The 21,091-nt window shown below is 31.4% G+C and overlaps 3 protein-coding genes across 11 annotated transcripts in view; 1 reads left to right on the top strand and 2 right to left on the bottom strand.

The window, feature by feature from the left end:
* Positions 1-96: 96 nt before the first annotated feature.
* On the bottom strand, positions 97-2,369 carry LOC117236569 (ER membrane protein complex subunit 2-like). 2 transcript variants are annotated; one of them, XM_033499649.1, is made up of 8 exons: positions 2,212-2,369; positions 1,621-1,663; positions 1,400-1,513; positions 1,172-1,322; positions 953-1,096; positions 709-865; positions 535-630; positions 97-468 (listed from the first exon to the last, which is right to left on the bottom strand). In XM_033499649.1, the coding sequence occupies exons 2-8, from the start codon at positions 1,652-1,654 to the stop codon at positions 295-297; spliced, it is 870 nt and encodes a 289-aa protein (XP_033355540.1). In that variant the 5' UTR covers positions 1,655-1,663; positions 2,212-2,369; the 3' UTR covers positions 97-294. The 2 variants fall into 2 exon arrangements, with proteins under 2 accessions (XP_033355540.1, XP_033355548.1); XM_033499657.1 differs by lacking the exon at positions 1,621-1,663 and having other exon boundaries at positions 2,212-2,340.
* LOC117236554 (sorting nexin-6) lies at positions 2,248-5,875 on the top strand. Of its 3 annotated transcripts, XM_033499628.1 has the most exons (12): positions 2,248-2,381; positions 2,812-3,066; positions 3,194-3,244; positions 3,386-3,601; positions 3,683-3,804; positions 3,887-4,023; positions 4,114-4,421; positions 4,496-4,678; positions 4,832-4,849; positions 5,380-5,443; positions 5,531-5,616; positions 5,690-5,875. In XM_033499628.1, the coding sequence occupies exons 2-12, from the start codon at positions 3,061-3,063 to the stop codon at positions 5,738-5,740; spliced, it is 1,242 nt and encodes a 413-aa protein (XP_033355519.1). In that variant the 5' UTR covers positions 2,248-2,381; positions 2,812-3,060; the 3' UTR covers positions 5,741-5,875. The 3 variants fall into 3 exon arrangements, with proteins under 3 accessions (XP_033355519.1, XP_033355511.1, XP_033355528.1); XM_033499620.1 differs by lacking the exon at positions 2,248-2,381 and having other exon boundaries at positions 3,058-3,244; XM_033499637.1 differs by lacking the exons at positions 2,248-2,381; positions 4,832-4,849 and having other exon boundaries at positions 3,058-3,244.
* Positions 5,876-10,789: 4,914 nt separating this feature from the next.
* LOC117236355 (hemicentin-1) overlaps positions 10,790-21,091 on the bottom strand; it is a 110,203-nt gene continuing 99,901 nt past the window's right edge. For 5 of the 6 annotated variants that reach the window (XM_033499227.1, XM_033499253.1, XM_033499237.1 and 2 more), the window contains 5 exons: positions 19,773-19,963; positions 19,493-19,654; positions 16,899-17,033; positions 13,948-14,161; positions 10,790-13,727 (listed from right to left, as the gene is read on the bottom strand). In XM_033499227.1, coding sequence (XP_033355118.1) covers positions 13,615-13,727; positions 13,948-14,161; positions 16,899-17,033; positions 19,493-19,654; positions 19,773-19,963 — 815 coding nt within the window. In that variant the 3' untranslated portion in view covers positions 10,790-13,614. The remainder of the gene's footprint in view (positions 13,728-13,947; positions 14,162-16,898; positions 17,034-19,492; positions 19,655-19,772; positions 19,964-21,091) is intronic. The other variant, XR_004493847.1, reaches the window with a different exon arrangement.

The following is a 21,091-nucleotide window of genomic DNA, read 5'->3' as shown; positions in this document are numbered from 1 at the left end:
TTTTCTAACATTTTCTAGAGATTATGAGAAGAACAAGGAACATTCTTCATTTAGTTCTATAATCTTTTTACTAAATGATCTTAAGAATTATTTAAATAAGGTAAATAATACTTTACTGTATTTTGGATAGTAAATATCTTAATATACATTCGCAAATTTACTTGACATACTAAAAAACTATTTATGTCAAAAGATTTGTATTAAATAATAAATTATATATGTGTGTAAATTGTAAGGAATGAACAGTACATTTACATATATTACAGTAACATACATACATATAAATTTGTATACTTAAACTTCTAGTTGCAACTGACCTAATAATCCTTCAAGTGTTTTAATATTTTCATCTGACACTTTTGATTCATATTGCTTTTCAATTTGATTAGCTGCCCATTCACTTAATTTTATTGCATCTTTCTTTTTAGAAGAGGGACATTTAGGTGATGTGGCAATATTATTGGTTGCCTAAAAATTTAAGCTTATAGTAAAAGTTTAACACTACATGTTTTTTTTTCTAATTTTGATTCTTACCAACAGTAAACCATACAAAGCTCTGATATTATTTGGATTTAATCTTGCAGCTTGACAAAAGTATGCTTTTGCTAATTCCATGTTTTCAAATCCACCCTAATAATAAGTAAAAATGTATTATTTCAGTGAAAGTTTTGAGGTCTCAGGTATTGTTACATAAAAAATATTTATTACCTGAGAATATTTTATTTCTGCATATCTCTGATAAATTAAATGACTATGTGGATTATGTAATATAAGTTCTTCCATACAAAATGCAGCCTTGGAATATTCTTGTTCTTGTAAATATAGATCACATAATTCATGCCATGCCTCTTGATCACTCATAAATCTGTAATACATGAAGGATATAAAATCTATGATTAATACAATAAGTTAAAAATTTAAAACATCAAAAAAATTTCAACTAAACACTAACTTTTTTAAATATTCTGTAAGCTCTTTAATAGCTTCTGATATTCGACCTTTCGCTTTTAATATAGCTATACGTCTTTTTCTTGGTGCTGCATTTGTTTCGTCTCTTTTTATAATAGAATCCAAAACTTCTAATGCTTCATCATACCTACAAATAATTAACTTCTTTTATATGGCATAGAAATATGCAACAAATAATCATTGTTTCATAAATAATTGTTACATTTCCAAAGCTTCCAGATGCATAGCATGATATTTATGGACTCTTAAACTGCTAGGAAATTCTCTTTTCAATATTTTAATGCAATATTCTGCTAAAGAATGACGATCACAATCCAATGCGGCTATGCAGACTTGTTCCAAAACCAGATATTCTATTTAAAAGTTACAAATTATTGTAGAAAGTTAACACCATTTTAAAAATATCTTACAAAAAATTACTTCATCTTACTTTCATTGCCAAGTTGATCAATTTTTGCCATTAATTTGGACTCCCACAGATCAACTACATCTTTACTTCGCCGTTCACTATCTTCTCTCCATGTTCTGAACATGTCTCGTACTTCTACATATATAAAAAACATATATAAAAGTTTAATAATTACATTGAAATATTAATAAATTAAAATTCAAAAGTTATAGATGATTAAACTATGTTCTTTATTAACTTACCTTTCCATGATAATTTATCATACTGATCAGCCATAGTTGAAGTCTTAAAAAAAATAATGTCATAAATAATATATAATAGATTTGTGCATAGAGTGCATGAAATAATATTCTATACATGAAACAACTATAATTATGTATAAACATAAAAGAAGATATAAAGTTAATTAATCAAATACTAAAAAAATGCTAAATACTAAAAAAAATACTAAAAAAATACTAAACAACTTTACATAATTCTGAATATTTTTATGATAACAACCATTCCTTAATATTATAAATTTCATACAAGTATACAGAATATTATAATATATAAATATATATGTGTGAATTTGTAAATACATTGCTTATTATAACCTATTTATTATAACCTAAATAAGTAAAAGACTAGATATCAAAAAATATATGTTAAATATATATAAATAACACAGAAAGAAATATTAACACAAATTAAAAAAGATATTAAAACAAATATGTACTTAGATGTTAACAGTTACTAATTATAACACACTTGGGACAAATTTATTATTACAGTGTAATAATTCGTGCAGTAGAATCTCAGGATATAAAGTATTATAGGTATTTCAAACTTACGTAGAAGTAATTGCAATAATAAAAACAAGTTTATAATAAAGTATTAACTCAAATCAATGTACACGTAGCCTTAAATTAAATCGATCATGTACATATGTTACACAGGTCGATCAGGAATCAAAAAGTAATTCAAGGCTATATATGCAAAATTATTCAGTAAGATATTTGAAGTACGTCATTTTCTTAAATTATAAAATAAGTGAAAAGTATAAAAAATAATATATAGTTTACAGCATATTATAAAAATACATACATTTTTATTATCATCATCGTTTCTAGTTTTTGCTATTATATTATCATATTAAAGTAGTGACATTAAATTGATATAGCAAATAACTGGAAATATTGTTTTTTAAATAAATACAAATAATATTAAAAAACACAAAATGCTGTGTTTAATATATTAATTATGTTTATTCTTTATGAAATGTAAAATTATCGACAGATTAACAAATCATTTGTTTTTCAATAGAAATTTAATGATTAATGTTATGTACATATTTGATAAATGCGACAAGAAAATAATTTTAAATCTGTTAAAACTATATTTCATTTAGTTTTTAAGTATTCTAATTACATTTCATTACTTTTTTCTCACAGCTGATTTGATAACATGTACTTCAAAAATATCACATTTTGACATTCATGTGTCGATTAAGTCCATTTTATTCGCGGAAAATTTTTTACTAATGGTTATTCTAAAAGGCATATATATATGAATAAGAAGAAAATAATTTCATTCGAACGTATAAGATCAATTTTTTAACTCTGCAATTAAGATCGGTATCAGTTTAATTCGTATAGTTCTATACGATAAAATAGGGAACGTGTCAGAGACGCTTGGACGCCATGATGGTAGGTGGAACCTGTTATCATTTATCCACCGATCTACTTTCCCAGCGAATCCTAATACTGTGCAGTTTAAGCTTTACTTTATTGTAAATATTTAGTATACAGTTCTTAATTTAAAAAAATGTTTCAGGACGGCATATGCGATACTGCTGACATTTTAAATAATGTTCCTCCTAAAAAGGTATTTACGCTAGTTTCCTGTTATTTCTTTTTTTATTATGTAAAATAACATTGATTAGAAAATTAATGTTTTTTCATGTCTGAAACTACCGTTTATATTTGATAATTTAATTGTTCTAATTTTGGCAATTTTTATTTACAGACAATTCATACTGACAATGTAGATCTTTCTGATAAGTCATTACAGGTGGATATTTCAGATGCTCTTAGTGAAAAGGATAAAGTAAAATTCACTGTACATACAACAACTACATTACCAGAATTTCAAAAACCAGATAACTTAGTTGTAAGGCAACATGAAGAATTTGTATGGTTACATGACCGATTCGAGGAGAATGAAGAATATGCCGGTTATATTGTATGTTTATTTACTTTTTGACCTATATTAAATATATAATTACAATTTTAAATAATGAACAGAAAAAATATGTATCTTTAGATTCCTCCTTGTCCACCACGACCAGATTTTGATGCATCTCGTGAAAAGTTACAAAAACTTGGGGAGGGTGAGGGTAACATGACACGTGAGGAATTTAATAAAATGAAACAAGAATTGGAGGCGTAAGTTATATATACAAATATTAAAATATAATTCAATCATAATGACCCAAAACTATAAATTTATATACTGATATTTTTACAGTGAATACTTGGCAACGTTTAAAAAAACTGTTGCTATGCATGAAATGTTTTTGACTAGATTAGCACATCATCCAGTTTTTCGTAATGATCATAATTTAAGAGTGTTTTTGGAATATGATCAAGATCTTTGTGTGAGAGGTAAAATTTATATTAATTCCTTAAGGAAGATTCTGCATTTTCTTATTGTCTGTAATATGAATAAAAGGTATAAATCTTTTATTTTTCTAGGGAAAAATAAAATGGAAATGTTTGGAGGTTTGGTAAAATCATTTTCCACTACTACAGATGAATACTATTTGTCTGCAACAGTAAAAGATGTAAACGATTTCTTTGATCAAGAAATGTCGTTTTTACAAACCTATCATCATAATTTAAAAGAAGCAACAGCTCGTGCAGATCGGCAAACTGCCAAACATAAAGATGTAGCAGATTCATATATTAAAATTTCTACAAATCTTTTGCAATTAGCTACAACTGATAATGGTAAATTAGAAAGATTTTTAACAAAAATAGCAGAGATGTTTGAGAAATTAAGGGTAAGATTTTTCAATTTAACTAATTTAATTTATTTCTTCATATTATTTATATTTGTAATGTTACAATGTAATAGAAAGTAGAGGGACGGGTAGCATCTGATGAAGATTTAAAATTATCAGACACTCTACGTTACTACATGAGGGATACAGCTGCAGCTAAACGGCTTTTGTTTAGAAGATTGAAAGCTCTACATGCGTACGAATCTGCAAACCGTGCTCTAGAGAAAGCTCGTGCCAAAAACAAAGATGTTCATGCTGTATGTATATTACTTGAGACGTTTCTATTATTGTAGTATTTATAACAAACGGGTTACTTCAATTGCTAAATATAGTATATATATGTATATGTATGTGTATATATTGTATATATTGTATATCTAACTAAAGATTTCATCTTTTTGCTCATCAAGGCAGTGGAGGTTGCTGAGGTGTGTTTTTCTCCATTTGTATGTTTACCGCCTTGTTGTAGTATAATCCTAATATCATTTTTTGTTTTAAAGGATATATACTTTTTATCTTATAGATTGTATTACTTTTATAAACAATATATACGAACATTTTCGTAGAATTAATATAGTTACTATGTGTTGGAGAAAAAGGAAGAGATTGAAATTAGTGTGAATATATTTTAGATTATTATTTAATTAAACATGCATGAAATAAATTTGCATGAACATTTCTTTCTTGCATTGATATTATTTAGTCTCGAATAAAAAGTAAAAATATTATAAAATATTACAATAAAACAAATAATAAAAAAAATAATTTTGGAAGGTCATATTTTACTAATAAAATTGTGAAAAATACACGTTATTTTAAAATAATATAATTATTCGAAATATTGCATGTGTTTTTTGCCAAGTATAATTGTTAAAAAAGAATTACGAAAGTTCTTAAAATTGGTAGTATTATGTATTTTTGTGGAATTTATAATTATCTTTGGATATTGTTAATTTAGGCAGAACAAGCTCAAACAGAAGCCTGTGAAAAATTTGAGCAAATGTCAGAAAAGGGAAAAGAAGGTAAAGAATGACGCTTATATTATGACGCTTTATTTTATGTAATAAACAATCACAATGATTTAAATAATGTATTAATTTCCGTTATAGAATTAGTGGATTTCAAAACGAGGAGGGTAACTGCTTTTAGAAAGAATCTTATTGAATTAACTGAACTTGAAATAAAACATGCAAAAGTAAGAATGCTTTTATTCTGTCCAAATATATAATTGCTCATTGTTTTAAAAATACTTCCATTTTTGTTTATAGGCACACGCGGAATTGCTCAAAAAATGTTTAACTGTTTTACGAGAAGAGTGATCCAATTTTATAATTCTCATTGCAAAGATTACCGCGTAATCTATACGAAGATAATCTGTTTAAAATTATAGCAATGTAATGGTATTGTAAAATATATATTTTTTGTTATCTAGATTTATATTATCTAAAAAAAAAGAATCGTATTATTAATTACAAAAGAGCTCCATATGACATTAATTTGTATTGTGTGTTGTTTAATATTTCTAAGTTATAAAAAATTATGTATACGTTATAATCGTCACTTAAATAGCAATTATTTTTTTCTTATATCGTTTTTTTCAGTTTCATGCAGAATAATGCAATCAAGATATTGGTTCTTGTCAAGATCTTTTACAGATTTATATTGATCTAATATAAGCTATAAGATTTCTTTCCATTCTATATACTAGTGTATTTTAATGGAACAGGAAGTAAGTGATGATTAGGAAGTGGTCATAAGGAAATAAGAGATTCGTGATATAAAAATAAGATAACTTAGCACTACGTGTGTATTTAAAACAAAATACTTGCAAGAAATTGAACATTTTATAAAACTCATAAAATATATTTAATATAAAACAAATATTAAACAAATACTGGAATATGTATATACAAAATGTTGAAAAACTAAATACTGTAGGAAACACTATAATGCAACTTATTGCAATTATATTGATGTTATATATATTTTGGTTTTATTATTAATTATTAAGAATATTAATTAAGATATACAAATACTAAAAAAATTATGTTTTTATTTAAAGAATCTTTTATTTCCAAAATTCATTACATACTATGATACCTCCTGTATACAACGATTCTATGTATGCAAGCATGTGCATATAATTAATAACTCGTTTGAAAAGAAATTCGGAACTTAAAAAAAAATAGCGATTGTTCATTTATTTAAATGCTATAAAGTGAAATTTCTAGCAGTAATACAAATGTTATTTTAAGTGATCTTATTTTTCAATATGTTTTAAGTTAATCAAAAGATGAATATAAATTAGCATATGCAGTGAATATTTCAGATTTTTATATGTAGATTAACATGTTGCATACTGTTAAATCAATTTACAATATTTTGTTTATTCAATAAAATTACATAAATATAATCATGAGTAATGGGATAAGAGTAAAGGGACCTTAAAATTAGATAATTATATGTGATCTGATTATGCGTTTAATAATAGAATTATCGAAGTTTGCCAAAGATAAAAATTGAAAGAAAATAAAAATATTTTAAAAAACTAAAGCAAATATGTAGGCAATGAATTATGTTTTTATTGATTTGAAATATTTTCGTTGCTCTTATACACGATTGCAAACATTTACTGAGAGAATCATTAAATAGAATTTATTACTTAAGTTCTTAAAAATTAATTTGAAGTATCGCTATAGTGATCTATATATCATCCTAATTTAGTGTTAAAACAAATCATATATCCTAAAATTTGTAGAACAATTAGATTATTGACCACTTTCAAATTTGTTTATCATGCAATAATGATTTTCATCTCGGGTTACCATACATACATCATAAGACAGATTTTAAAACACTTTGTTAAAATAATCACGTATTTTAATATATCCACTTTTTATATTTCATTAAAAAAAACTGATAGCGATCCATGTCTAATAAATATTTTACAGAATGTATTTATTGTTATACATCAAATGTTTATGGGATAGTAATATTGAATTTTACTGAAAAGATTTGCATCAACGAATGATAGATGAATCTACGCTTTTTATTAGATTTTTTACTTTTTTATGATACAATGTTCGTTAATTTTAAAGGGTACAGAAAAATTTATTTGTTAGCGATGGTCACTAAATAAAAAAAGGTCGAAATAGTTAAAAATTATTGATTTAATACTGCTCTGCCTTTGATTTCGTATTTCTAATGGAATTCTAAAAACTCAAATTTCTAGTTCATATCATGTGATGTATGAAAATTAAGAATTATGTATACTGTGTATATAAGTATACTCCAATGTTCAATTTTGTAATAAATCTAAAAATACTTTTTGAAATGCTCGGTTTTTATTCAATATATCTGTTTCCATCACAATTTTTTAATCTTTTTTCAGTATTCTTAAGATTTTCTTTAATTTGAAAAATTTTTTAACAGCCATATATTTTAACTTTTTCCATCCAACATGATTATTAGATCTCCATTTGTGGTGTTTTGATGTTACTATCTTTTTTTTTTTTAATTTTATTGACAGATTGTATTCTTTATCACTTTGTTAATATTGTTAGAGTTAATGAAAGAAACTTTCATCTTGTTATTGTTCAATTTAACTGAATACTTTTGATTCGTAGTATATTGCCGATATAATTATACTTCTTGCTTTCAATATAACTATTTTTATACCGATCGATTAAAAAAAGAATGCTTAATCAAATATCTTACGACTGGTTAAAATATTAAGTTACTCGAATATTTCGATGACAGATTCGTTCTACTATTATTATGTGTTTAAAAAGATGTTTTATATTTTATTACAATTGTGCCACTTCGACATAAATAATACAAAAAGGTATCTCATTTAATATTACCATCGGAAGTAACTTATTCATTTTTCGTTGTACTACACCTTTTTTTTCACCGGAAAGTTGAAAAGTATTATGACGAAGAGTTTTCTGAATCATTGTTGCTATTTTTAAATTGTCGAACATTTACGTGCTGCAACGTGAGATATTTTTTATTTTATGATATTTCAATAATAAAAAAATATAATAAGAGAGGTAAAGAAATTAGTAAAAGAAAAAAAAACAAAGGATAATATTGTATGATATAATATGGAATACTTATTCGAATACAAAACCTTATATGATTGAACTTTCCTTTGAATATTCTCTTCATTTCTCTACAACGCAAGTTTAATTAATTTCTTCGAATACTGAACTCAAGTAATGTACCACGAATAATGAGAAAATACTATCGTACCAGTGTATCTTTGGATAAAGAAGAAATCATGAGCTCACCTTTTCTTCTCCAGAAGGATAATACAAATGTTCTTAACCAGAAATGTCCTGGTGTTCCCTTGAAGTGGAAGAGAAAGGGTTCCAAATGGGATGCAAGTGTTCTTAACCAGTAATGTCCTGGCGTTCCCCTGAGGTGGAAGAAATAGGGTTCCAAATGGGATGCAGGGATAATGGTACAATTTAAACATAGAATCTCTACCCGTTATATTTTATCAATCCATTGCCGACAACCTAGAAAGGACAATTAAAGTTCGATCAATGTCGTTGAATCGTTCTCTTTCATTTTTCTTTTTCTGCGAGTGTCTTGAATCAAGACAGAGGCGATCGTCGTGAATTGAATTGGTTGAAGGGATCCGGGATCTTAAGAGAAAGTTAAGAACTCCTGCGCCAATGAACGCCGCAGAATACATCGGCTAAGGATTCTGCAACTTTATTCAGGTTCGTTGAGATCTCTCTTGAACGAACTCGTCTTCGGTGGTTCGCCAGATCACAAGGAAGGTCATTGAATATCGACGGATCGTTCTTTTTCTTTGGTATTTTTCGTTTGGCGATGAACGTCAAAGGGAAGTAAAGCCGTCAGGAAAACGTGCAGCGTCTTCCGTATTGATTTACGAATGAACTGAACGGTCCCTCTGTGAAAAAGAAACGCTTTCCTATAAGTTTATTGATCGGCTTTACTTTGGTTTGACACGATCGAATGAAACCGTTTCGTACACTTTTCCCTATGGTTTTAGCGTCGTCGCGAGGAAATTTCTTCTTTCTGAATGATTCTGATAGTTTGGAGACGGTTTACCACAGTTGCTTATTGCCATATACTCGTATTTGATAATTGATTATAAGAAAATTAGTAGGTATTGTATTAGTAGGTATATCCTTGAGATGCAGGTCAATTTTGATGATAAAGTTATTAATCGACGATCAATTTCTTCTTTTATCTAATTATTCTTTTCACATTCGATGATCTTCTTACGTTTCATAATATATTTATATATTTATATTTATATATTTATATTTATATATATATATTTATATATTATATATACGTATATGTTCCGCTTGTACACGTAAATTTTTCTTTGATCGTGAACCATCTACAAACGAGCTGTATCTGTTTTATAATTAGGACGACGTAGTTGGTCTTTTATAATAATCAGACTTATATTACACGCATGCAACCACGCACGCACGAACACGCACGTGTAGACTTCGGTAATTTATTACGGAACTAAAAGATATTGTCATCGAGACCTTAACGAAGACAATTGCTACGGTGGTTCAGAGATATACTTCTATATTTCTTTCATTTTCTTCTCATATTCTATTTCTTTCGTCTCTCTTTCCCTTCTCCCTCCTTCAAGATTTCTATCGTTCCGGTTTATGAAAATTCGACAGAGCATAATACAGAGACACTAAAGAGGCGATATTTTATATTGTGGATTTTATTAAAATTCAGTTTCAACGGATTTGCGGATAAATGTTCGAAATAAAAGGACACAAAGATTCGTAAGAAGGCGGGCGAACGTTAAGCAACGTACGAAATTTTCTTTCCTTTTTTTGTCTTTTCATTCACCATGTGTTTGTATGTGTGTGTGTATACGTGTGTCGGTGTTTCGATTTACGCAAACGCCTATCTTAATTAAAAAAAAAAAAAAGAAAAAAAGGAACGAATCGAATGATACTCAATTACCGATAACGTGTCGATTTCCTTCCATTTTCATACAACAAACTTAATTTATAAAAACATTATATGAAGTTGTATACAGTGCGACGCTGAAGTACACAGAGATTTTCTATGGCAGATACACTATCGATGTTTTGAGATGTACACGCAGAACGCGTAAAATTGCGATCGAATTGTTTTCGAGTATTAAAGTCTTATCGTTTATTATCCTACTGATCTTATGTTTCTATTAAACTTGTTGCTTACTTCGAAAGAGATCAAGATAATATTTTTTTCGCTCTCTCTTTCTCTCGCACTTGTATTGTATTTCGTTTATCCTCTAGAAGATTCAGGCAAAACTGTATCGAAGAATGTTCTCAAAGACTTATCGTTCCTTCGATTATTCATTTTCTTCATTTTTTTTAACGCATACAATATCGTTTCTCTTCTTTAGTTTAGCCTAGCTTCATAAATCGTGATCCGAGTTATTAAATAGTTACGATCGACTAGCTTCTGAGGTCTCTCTTATACTTCAATATTGCGTGAACGATGTGTTCGAAGTTGAATGGGATTTTTTTAAATCATAAAAGATGAAATGGAAAAGTTTCTCGGGGAAAGGCATCGTTCTGCAAATAATTTTTACGACGATGGATACACAATGTGAAAGCAAGGAAGCGAATGAATGAATCGATCGAATCGAGAGTTCGTGTGTCCTGGCTTCTTTTATTATGCTTTCTTCCCTTAGTCCCCGTTCATCCTCTACGTTTCTTTATTCAATCGATAGCGGTGTCACGCGATACGCACGCGATCCTGTTCACGTGAATCGTTTACTTGGAATAAGAAAACTTCGTTATATATATATATATGTATTATATATTCAGAGTTTCTAACTAGTACGCAGATTTGTTTCGAACAGTTGTAAAATCGAAATTTATGAAACGTTTCAGCCCGAAGGTCTTGCTACGTCAAACAATATGGCAGTTTCTCGCTTGCCCTGGATTTTATCAAACATCTCCTGTTACATTTCTAGGTATAATACTTGTCGTTTGATCCCTGTTTTTAACCTTTCGTCCGCATTTAAGCTTTTCCATTTACGCGACTTTCTATTTCTTTCCTTCGTCTTTTCTTTTTTTTTCTCTCTCTTAATTGGGTTTTTATCTTTTCAGAACAATGGCAAGGATTTAGTTTTTCACGATATGTAACGTCGTTCTGTGCTGCTTAAAAATCATTGTCAAATGCAGACGAAATGTTGGTAAGTGTACAACAGTTTCTACTAGGAAGTCGAAAGTTAGTGATAAATCGTGTAAAAAAATCTGTCGAGGTTTTTTTTTCTTTTTATCCTTCGCAATACTTTTCTTTTTATCCAAGGCTTATTTTAAAACGAAGAATAATTAAAAGTATATAGTATTTTGTACAGTTATTCGTGTAGCAGCACCTTAGGATGAGTTGGCATGGAATACTGAATTTTGGCAGTTGCGTTTCAAAATCAAAACGGAAATAGAAACGACGTCGATATGTTGGAAATACCGTATCGATACATTTTACATTCATTGTTTTAAACTCTATATTATTTACCTCGGCTGTTACACTTAGGAATATAACATTATATTCGATCTCGATCGTTCATAAAAATCTCGAGTAAATGTTTGAAAAATAACACAAATTATTCATAAACGATGAAATTTCTTCAATATTTGTCGTGGTAATAACATGTATATGTAGAAACGATATTAATCACAAAGAAGAACGCAAGAAGTACACACATGGAGTATCGATCTCGCGATTACAGGTTGCATGTACGAAACTACAAAAGGTAGGCTAGATTCGCGTCGGATAAAGTGGAATTGAAACGTCCTGAGAGGTGATTAATTACAAGAACGTAGAACGAGAATCGAACCGGAAGGGCCGGAGGTTGTTGAAAGGTATGTAAAGCCCCGCAAATTCGTTGCGACACTCGGTAACACCGTCAATCTCAAACTTTAATTCACCCACCGCCTTTTGATTAATTCGTGTCTGTTGCCGTAATATCTCATCGTCGTTCGTTCAACGAAAGCGGCGCAAAACTTTGTAGAAAACTGCCACGACGTAGAACTGTTGCTCACGACCATCAAACGGATCTATTGTAATTTTGTTAAGAAGATAAACCCGGTACGTAAACCTAACTTGACGCGATCCATGGATCCATATTGCTTTCGAGGAATATCATGACTAATTGATTTTCGTTCCTTTCTTCTTTTTTTTTTTTTACCGAGAAACGATGTGTGCCGCCGGTTTCGAAAAGACTTCGATGGTAAAGTACGCCGTACAAACAATGAAATCTGTAAAACAGTTTATCGCTATATAAAAACTGACACGATCACAGATTTTTGTCTTTTTTTTTTTTTGTTTTCAAATGTAGTTTAATAACGAATACCTCACGCTGAAAACAAGATTATGATAAACAAGGATAGAGCGTGTTACGAACGTCAACGATATAATTCTATATTTTATAATACGTACTTAAATTTATTGCACTTGATTCGTTCCTTGGAGGATTAACTAAGACAGTGCTTCTGTTCGATACGTATCTCGCGTGACTTTGCATCACGCGTTTCGTTCATCCGTCACGGAGAATTTGACTTTCCGGAACGTTGTCCTCTCGCGGGAGGAAAGAATTTGCGTTATTTAAAATTATTTTATACTTCTGCAGAAGGTGACAGACGCAACCAGAAGTTAGGGAATGGACAGGAAGAGAGATAAAAGAGAAAGAGAAAGAGAGAGAAATCGCGATTATTCGCGAGTATTTTTATAATTTCGGTCATGTGTTGGTGAACACATGGACACGATCTACCATGAAAATCTCGTATGTCGAAATGATTCAGCCGGCGGCAACCTCGGCGTTGAAACGGAAAAGAAAAAAATTATCATGAAGAAAAACATGATAAGACTTAACGATTGTTCGATCGCGGCTAATTGAACGTAGTAAAGAAGAAGAAGAAAAGAAAGAGCAAAAGGAAGAAGAAGAAGAAGAAGAGAAACAAAGATGACAATGATGATATATGGAAATAGAGATAACGAGACAAAGGATTAGGAAGGATGAACAAAGAGAGAAATAAAAGATCGCGTGGTACGACGATGTCTTCAGCTTTTAAAAGGGAAAGAAGGAAAGTGTGAATAGAGGGTTAAAATCGCAGAATAGTAGCCTATCTATCACAAACGGAAGTAACGGTATAATAATTATGGACATATCGAAGAGAAACGCTTATCGCGTTAAAACGACCTCTATCGCAATGGTGACAATTAGTACTAGCAATTCACAGAAATTTTTCTCGGCGGCCGACGTCTTGCGGCGCTGTATCGCAGCCATTTTGTCACCTGAAACGTTTAAAGTAACGCAATTAGTGAGAGCATTTGTTTAGAGAGTCGTATTACAATACATCTTCTCTTTAAGAATGAATCGAAATGAAATTTCATTGAAAAAGAAAATTAATTTTACTGCAGATAGCTTGCGCAAGAAAAGTTTCGCAACGAAAAGGGAAATTAATTATTTTGTTTTTACAGAGAAAAAATATTTTTATTGCTTTAAAAATTATACCTTCTGTGACAAAGACATAGATGGATGCCGGCTTGGTATTCGAGGCGCTGCACGTATAATTGCCTGTGTCCGATTCCACCGCATGGTGAATCGTCAGTCGACTTTGAGTCGAGCTGGAATCGGTTTGTACGGTTACGCTGCTGCCTCGCGTAGTATCGTAATTTATCATTCGATTATTGTGATACCAGAAAACATATTGCGGCGGTGTTGGACTCTGAAATGGTGAAAATAAATCTTTACTATAGAACGTTCATCAAAGCATTGTTTTCCCTTGTACGCATTTCTTGAATTTTTTGACGTTCAACGATATACGGTCGACGTACGAACATTTCCTGTCAAATATATTTTATGAACATACTGATTTAACAATTTTTCGAATAAATGCGCGTATACGCAATTATAAATAGCGTCATTCGTTGTATAATTATTAGAATTTTCTTAATTTGTCGCTTTTGGCGCTCTGTATAGCCAGATATTTTTCTACATCGTTTTATAAGTTCAAATATAATAATTCGTAATAATATTTACCTATGAAAATTATTTTTTCTTGGGGATTCTGCCGCACTCGATTGAGCTGTGTAGTGCCGTTAGCGAAACTTTATGTCATAAACGATCAGGTATCACCATTAATAAGAACCATTGTACGATATTAAGTTTGATAAAAAAATAAATGAAATTTTACAAGTCGATTTTGCAAATTATAAGTTCCTTGACCGATTTGAAAGAATTGTCAGATTATAAAATTGTAAAGAAGAAACCTGTAATTCACAACTTGCGATTTACTTTACAACTTTGGCTTTTTCATTATAAAGATTGTTAGTCAAACGATCGTTAAATACTAAGAGTAACGTAATTACGTTGTTTAATAATAGTAGTTGCTGTATACTGACAATGTGCTATACGAGACGGCGTCGTGAAACGCATAAAATAGTTTCCATGAATATCTCTGAACTTTACAAAAAAATCTTACTAAAAAGATGATGACAAATCTCCAGCGAACTGTATTTTATATTCCTTCAGTTTTGCGACAATCGAAATGTCATTTTAATGCGTTCTGGAGCGTTTCGTATCGATTCCCGATACCGAGGACCAACAAAAATCTGGTCGTCACCTAGCGTAATTAAGTCTAGCCGAGATAATTGCCAAAACGATCGATGGATGCCGATGCAGCGACATGCAGTTTAGTATTACTTTTTTCCTGGACGCGAATGGGACACGTTTTTCGGCTTTCGTTCTTTGCTCGAAAAGAACAAAAAAGAAGAAACATCGCGTCGGCGTTGCGCGAAACATTTCCGATGCGCGTCTGGTGTCTGAACCGTGCGACATTTACCCCTGTGAAGTGCACGAAGTGAAATAGGACGTCGAAGCCAGCCACTTGTAGCGAATTTCGTGGAACGTGAGTAGACGTCCTTTCCAGTGACTCGATCCCGGCCGCAGCTCGCACGAGAAACGCAAATGGTTTCCCGATTCAACGATTTCGTCGAGACGTTTCAAATCGTTTCGAATTGTTTCGAACGTTCGTCGACCATGTTGACGATGTCTCGACATTATTTCTGCCGAGTTCACATGCACGAGATTATCTTAAGACGATATATAATGTACTTATGAATACCGTATCTTCTTATAGGGTGCTTCCCTCGGAAGCCATATTGCTCTCTAGTTAATACCATCAATTTCGCACGGAAGAATTTCTTAGATGCATTTGCTCGGTATCGCCATAGACACAGGGAAGCGAGCTAAGCTATGGTTAGATATAGTAGATGCGTATTCCGACAAATGAAACAAGAACGAACAAAGAGCCATGTAACTGCTTCTATGAGAATCTACAGGATGTTTCAGTAATCGTAATACAATCGGCTGGAAGGTGATTATATGGGAAAAAATAAGTCCAAGACATAGAACAAGAATTTTTTTATATGGCGTCTCGTTTTCGAGATCGAGTTTGGAAATTTGTTGAAGATTAATATACGCGTGTTATTGAATTACGATAATTGCAACGAAGATTAATATTATTCGAACAAACTTCGTTCCTTTTGACGAGTAGAAGTTACATAATTATGTATATCCAATTTACATGACTAGTGTCACTGTCTATCACGCCATCGAGTTAAATAGCCTATTTTGAAATGTAGGTCGCTTATAAATTGTTTACAACCAAATTTGCTGAATTACAAGGCAAATTACTTAACTTGAGTCGAATATCCTTCCAACTATCATCCAAATACCTTCCAATAGTTCTGTTTCATTCTATCTGACTACGCTGAAGTATTTGTCACGACAGTTTGTCTACAGGTATCCATAGTACTGTAGTCTTAAGATATCGACTCTGCCCTGTTTCCTTTTAGACTCATGATTTTAAGATTTAAGACGCATGATTTTCTGTCTTTCTGAGACCCGTTATACACACGCATGCATGCAGATGCGAGGGGGGTAAAAAACGGCGCACTTTATTTTCGTTTCCCGATAGTGTCGAGTTTGCAGCGGCTGCCGGCAATGCTGCTTTAATGCACTTCCACTCTTGTATTCGTGACTAAGCTGTGCCTATTTCACTAGAGGTTTTTCCGCTCTACGCCGGTATGAAGGTACATTCAATGTTCCCACGAACTGCAAGCTGTACGTTTCTATGTACCTTCGTTAAGCGGATGGACTGCACACGGCGTGGCTTTATTCATGGTCGTTCCCTATATCAGCGACACGATTATTTTCACGTATCAATGGTACCTGATATAACATTTTCCCGACAGACGTGTATTTTATTACATACGATAAAATTCGTGTTTCCATTACAGTGACGTTGGAAGGCCGGTACGATGAAAGAAATGCGCAGATGGCTGGTACCAGGTATTTGTACGAAAAGTTGAATAAAACCGCATTAATCATTTCAAGACGTTGAAAAATGGAAATATTTATAGCGATGGAATGAATAAAACGCGATTAAAATGGGTTCTCACCTTTTCTATTATGCATACGAGGTTTATAATGGATCCTACGTCCACGTGATGTTCACCGCTTCCTAATATAAATGCTTCTGGTATAACTATGTTTAGATTGACAAAGTGTGATAGTATCCCTGTACTCCTCGCGACCTGTAAAGAGAAATAAACAACGCTATATTACAATCAATGCGATACAAAAGATATACGTGTACATAAAGAATATTTTTGGGTATGTATATCGATATTCGTTTTCATATAAGACTCTCGAATCTATAGTACAATAGCCTGCATTAAGTGTTTCGCACTTTACGTTTATAAAAGGCACATTCATTTCAGTCTAGTAATTTGTTCCTAACGATCTAAGGCTGACCTGAGTTATTTTGTATCATTTTTTAGCAATTTCCGTTGAGCATAATGAAGGAGGAAAGGATAGAAAAGGAAGAGAAGAGAAAGAGAAGGAGAAGCGTTTAAAATTTGAAATGACTTGTTTAAAACAAAATTGTTCTCGAGAAACTAATCGACGTAGACTTTTGTCTAGCTCTAGTACCATTCTACTTAAAATAGTTTATATCTTGTATATTTACTGTCTGTAAATATTTGAACACTTGACAATATTCAATCAAATATCAGTTACATTTGAAAGAATGTTTCTCTACTGTTGATTGTTTAGCTCTTGTCATAGCTCCTTGTCTTGTCTTGGAATTAAGTACTGTTCTACTAAAGTTACAGCGAAATAAGGAACATTACTCAAATTTAATGTTGATTTGCGATGAATAGCTGACACTTCATAAAATCTATATAAACTTGGAGAATGTGGCTGGAGACACGTATTTCGATCGCTCTAACACCCACATTTAAAGTCACTCAACTTGGGTGTCTCGACGGGATTAATTTTATATTAGACTTAAATTATATTGCATTTTTATCTATACTAATTAATATGATATCTACTAACTTATATGAGTGTCTGAGATACGATCAGAGAGCAAAACTACATTAAAGAGTTTCACTTCAAGTAGGTACATTTTATGTATTTGCAAGTATATCATGCACGAACTTCTGCATAAATTTATTAGGCACTCCGTGTACTTCCTTAACTCAACTAATTTGATTGAACGAATTTTTAATTCAGGAAGAGTGTTTCACGAAAGTATTTGAACACCAATCACAGAAAACTTATGAATACATTGTGTTTTATACAAAACTTTTTGAAATTTTATTAGTACTGCAACGAGATGCGATTATCAATATAAAATTTAAAATAAAAATGTATACAGAAGTTACTTATACTTCATAGAAGACATATACTTTGTAAAAGATTAGTATATGAGACGAACAATTTTTTGAATGTGTTGTTAATGCTAAAGATGGACCCACTAAATAGTTTATTAACATACTGAATAATTGATTGACTTCAAATACTTTTCACATCCCTGTGAAATATATATGTACGTATTTTCTTTAAATATATTATAGATTTTATATATATCTTCAGGTTCGTTTCAAATTTTACCAATAAAACCATGACAGCGTCGTGTTACAGTGCTAATGAAATTTCAAATCGTTCCCTGTAACATACATAATATATTCATATAGAGCAACGTGAATACGTCCCTCTTATTTGAACAAAATAATAAATGAACAGTAAAATTGTGGATATAATTCAATTTCGCAAAGAATAGAATCGAGTTAGTCTGGCTATCATAAAGTAAAAAAATAACAGGTTCATTTAAACATCTCATTTATCTGCTCTAGTGAATTTGCTTTCTCGAGGTCTCATTAAAATCGATTCGTTTCAAGGGGCACGATTACGTTGCAACAGCAACTAGAGAAGCTGCAACGTCGGTGAATCTGCTATAGAGTCTTTCGTTGAGGTATATAATTTGCCAGGTACCAGATAATGCGTATCGCGTTAATAATTGAATGGAAATCTCGAATAAAGATCTAAAGCACATTTTGAGAAGAAATGCTGTTTAAGTTGCACTGCATCATCCAACCACCTAATGTACTTTTTGTGTTCAACATTGTCTTCTGTCGAAATATCTACAAGCTGTGTGCATTAAAACGATCGATTGTAGAACCATACTCTACAGTAAAACTTTGTTTATATGAACTTCCATCTACAGCAGCCACATTTACGTACCAGTTAATTAGGCGCAAATACACTACATGCCCTACTATCTAATAGTGTTTTCATATGATTACAAAAACTCGATACTATGAAAATGATATGTAGAACCTAATAAAAAGACACTACATCGCAAATTAAGGATATTCGCAAGTGGGAACTTACTTTTCGTAATCATTGAATTCGATTGAAATTTTAGTCATAACCCGATTGAATGAATTTTTACTGGTTGAATCTACTTATCTGAACGTAAGTTATTACATGAAAAATTATAGATGATACACACAATGAATGAGATCCTATTACATGAACTGTTTGTCTCCTGACAAGTTTCTATAAATCTGAGTAATTCTATCGTACTGTTAATTCAACTTTTAACAAAACGTGCTATACATTCATACTCGAGGTTTCCATACAATTCAAGATAGCCGATTAAATCAATTTCACCCCAAAATTAGAGGATGATTAGTCTAATAACTACCTGACACTCGTAGGTCCCATTGTCTCTGTCCTGAACATACTTGATCTGAAGAGTCCAGTCGTCCGAGCCTTCGGGATGCAAAACTTGAAACCGCTCGTCGTTCGTATACGTGAACGTGGAGCTGGTCAGGACGTGGAAGTCACGTCGTCGTATCCAGGATATCTGTGGAACAGGTGCGCGATCGTCGGTCAATTTTCTTGCTCTATGGCGTACCAATGACAAAGTACAGTTCATGTTCTTCAGGGTTAAAGACGACGATAACAGCTGCAGAGTCACTCACCTCAGCGTCGGATACCGTTCTATCTGCCAAATTTCGAACTTTGCAATGCAAAAACGCGGTTCCACCCAACTGCACCGTGACGTTCGAGACGGTGTTGTTATCGTTCGCATCATTTACTCTTTGCAGATCGTCCAGGTTACTGAACCACAACGCCTTCCAGTCTGCCGGTATGCTGTAAGGAACGCGTCGATCTGAAACATTTTGCAAAAATTTTGTCAATGCTTCGCAGTTCTCCGGAACGATTTCTTGAAGAAAAAATATGTGCTTCTAGTTGCTCGATGATCGAATTTTATCGGAGCATACAGTGATTCGCGAAAAGTTTTGAAATTTCATTATTAGTATTGTATGTAGTATTGTATCCTATACCGGCGATTTTTATGTAAATTTATATCTTTACGGATAGAATTAAGAAATAGAACTACATAAGAATAAGAATCAAGAAATGAGAATAATAAGAATCTTCACTAAGAACAGAATTAAGAAATGGAAATATTAGGTTGTCCGAAATGTTTCTTTCGTTTTATAAGGAAATAATAGGCGCACAATGTTTTTTGTTTTATATTAGTTTATTGAATTATGCACGAATATAATAATAGAAACAGAACGAAATGGATCACGCATAATTCAATAAAATAATATAAAACAGAAATTGTTGTTCATCTATTATCACATCATGAAACTTTTCAGACAACCTAATATAATAGAACTTAAATAGAGGCTCGCTTTATTATTAAAAATTATAACAACGAGTCTCTATATTCTCTAGTCTGCATATTTTACATATTTTGTATATTAAAAAATTAATATGCAGCTTGAACAGTAGTCTTAAGCATATAATTAATGCTGAAGGTAGTAAAAAATATTGTGGTCTACTAGCATAATGAACGTATGTGTAATATAATAATTGTACAATAAAACGTAACAACATAACATAATAGCGTAACATGATAATTGACTATTCAAATGTTTCGGTGATTACTATGATGAATTGTATATGCATCCAGACTTTACGTTTATCTTGACAACGCTTGGTAGTATTATATGAGGAGAATTGTTCGAGAGTTTACGTAGTGCGAGGAACGTGTTGTGTTTAGAAAAGCGAACGCCAAAGGAAAAAGCTTTTGGGGATCGTAGAGCGGAAATGAATAGATGGATCAGATTGTCAACGTGAGATTTCAAGCCGAATATCTCGCGTGTTGTTCTATAACGCTTTGTACCTAGGGATGCTAGGTACTTTAGTTAAGACTAAACTAAATAATTTCCTTTCTAAATAATTAGAAAGCATCTAACTTTTGGTAAATAAACTACGAAATTCCATT

Source organism: Bombus vosnesenskii, unplaced genomic scaffold (genome assembly GCF_011952255.1).
Source record: "Bombus vosnesenskii isolate JDL3184/JDL3185 unplaced genomic scaffold, Bvos_JDL3184-5_v1.1 scf7180000013264, whole genome shotgun sequence".
In the NCBI taxonomy this organism is placed as follows: domain Eukaryota; kingdom Metazoa; phylum Arthropoda; class Insecta; order Hymenoptera; family Apidae; genus Bombus; species Bombus vosnesenskii.
This window is presented reverse-complemented; position numbering and strand designations above follow the sequence as displayed.

Bases quoted from the DNA above. Each gene is read 5' to 3' on its own strand.
- LOC117236569 (XM_033499649.1), bottom strand. From the start codon at position 1,654: ATGGCTGATCAGTATGATAAATTATCATGGAAAG. The intron at 1,323-1,399 runs GTAAGATGAAGT...ACTTTTAAATAG, and splicing joins TGATCAACTTGGCAATGAAA to AATATCTGGTTTTGGAACAA. The intron at 469-534 runs GTAAGAATCAAA...TTAAATTTTTAG, and splicing joins CTTTGTATGGTTTACTGTTG to GCAACCAATAATATTGCCAC.
- LOC117236554 (XM_033499620.1), top strand. From the start codon at position 3,185: ATGTTTCAGGACGGCATATGCGATACTGCTGACATTTTAAATAATGTT. The intron at 4,024-4,113 runs GTAAAATTTATA...TTATTTTTCTAG, and splicing joins TCAAGATCTTTGTGTGAGAG to GGAAAAATAAAATGGAAATG. The intron at 5,617-5,689 runs GTAAGAATGCTT...TTTTGTTTATAG, and splicing joins TTGAAATAAAACATGCAAAA to GCACACGCGGAATTGCTCAA.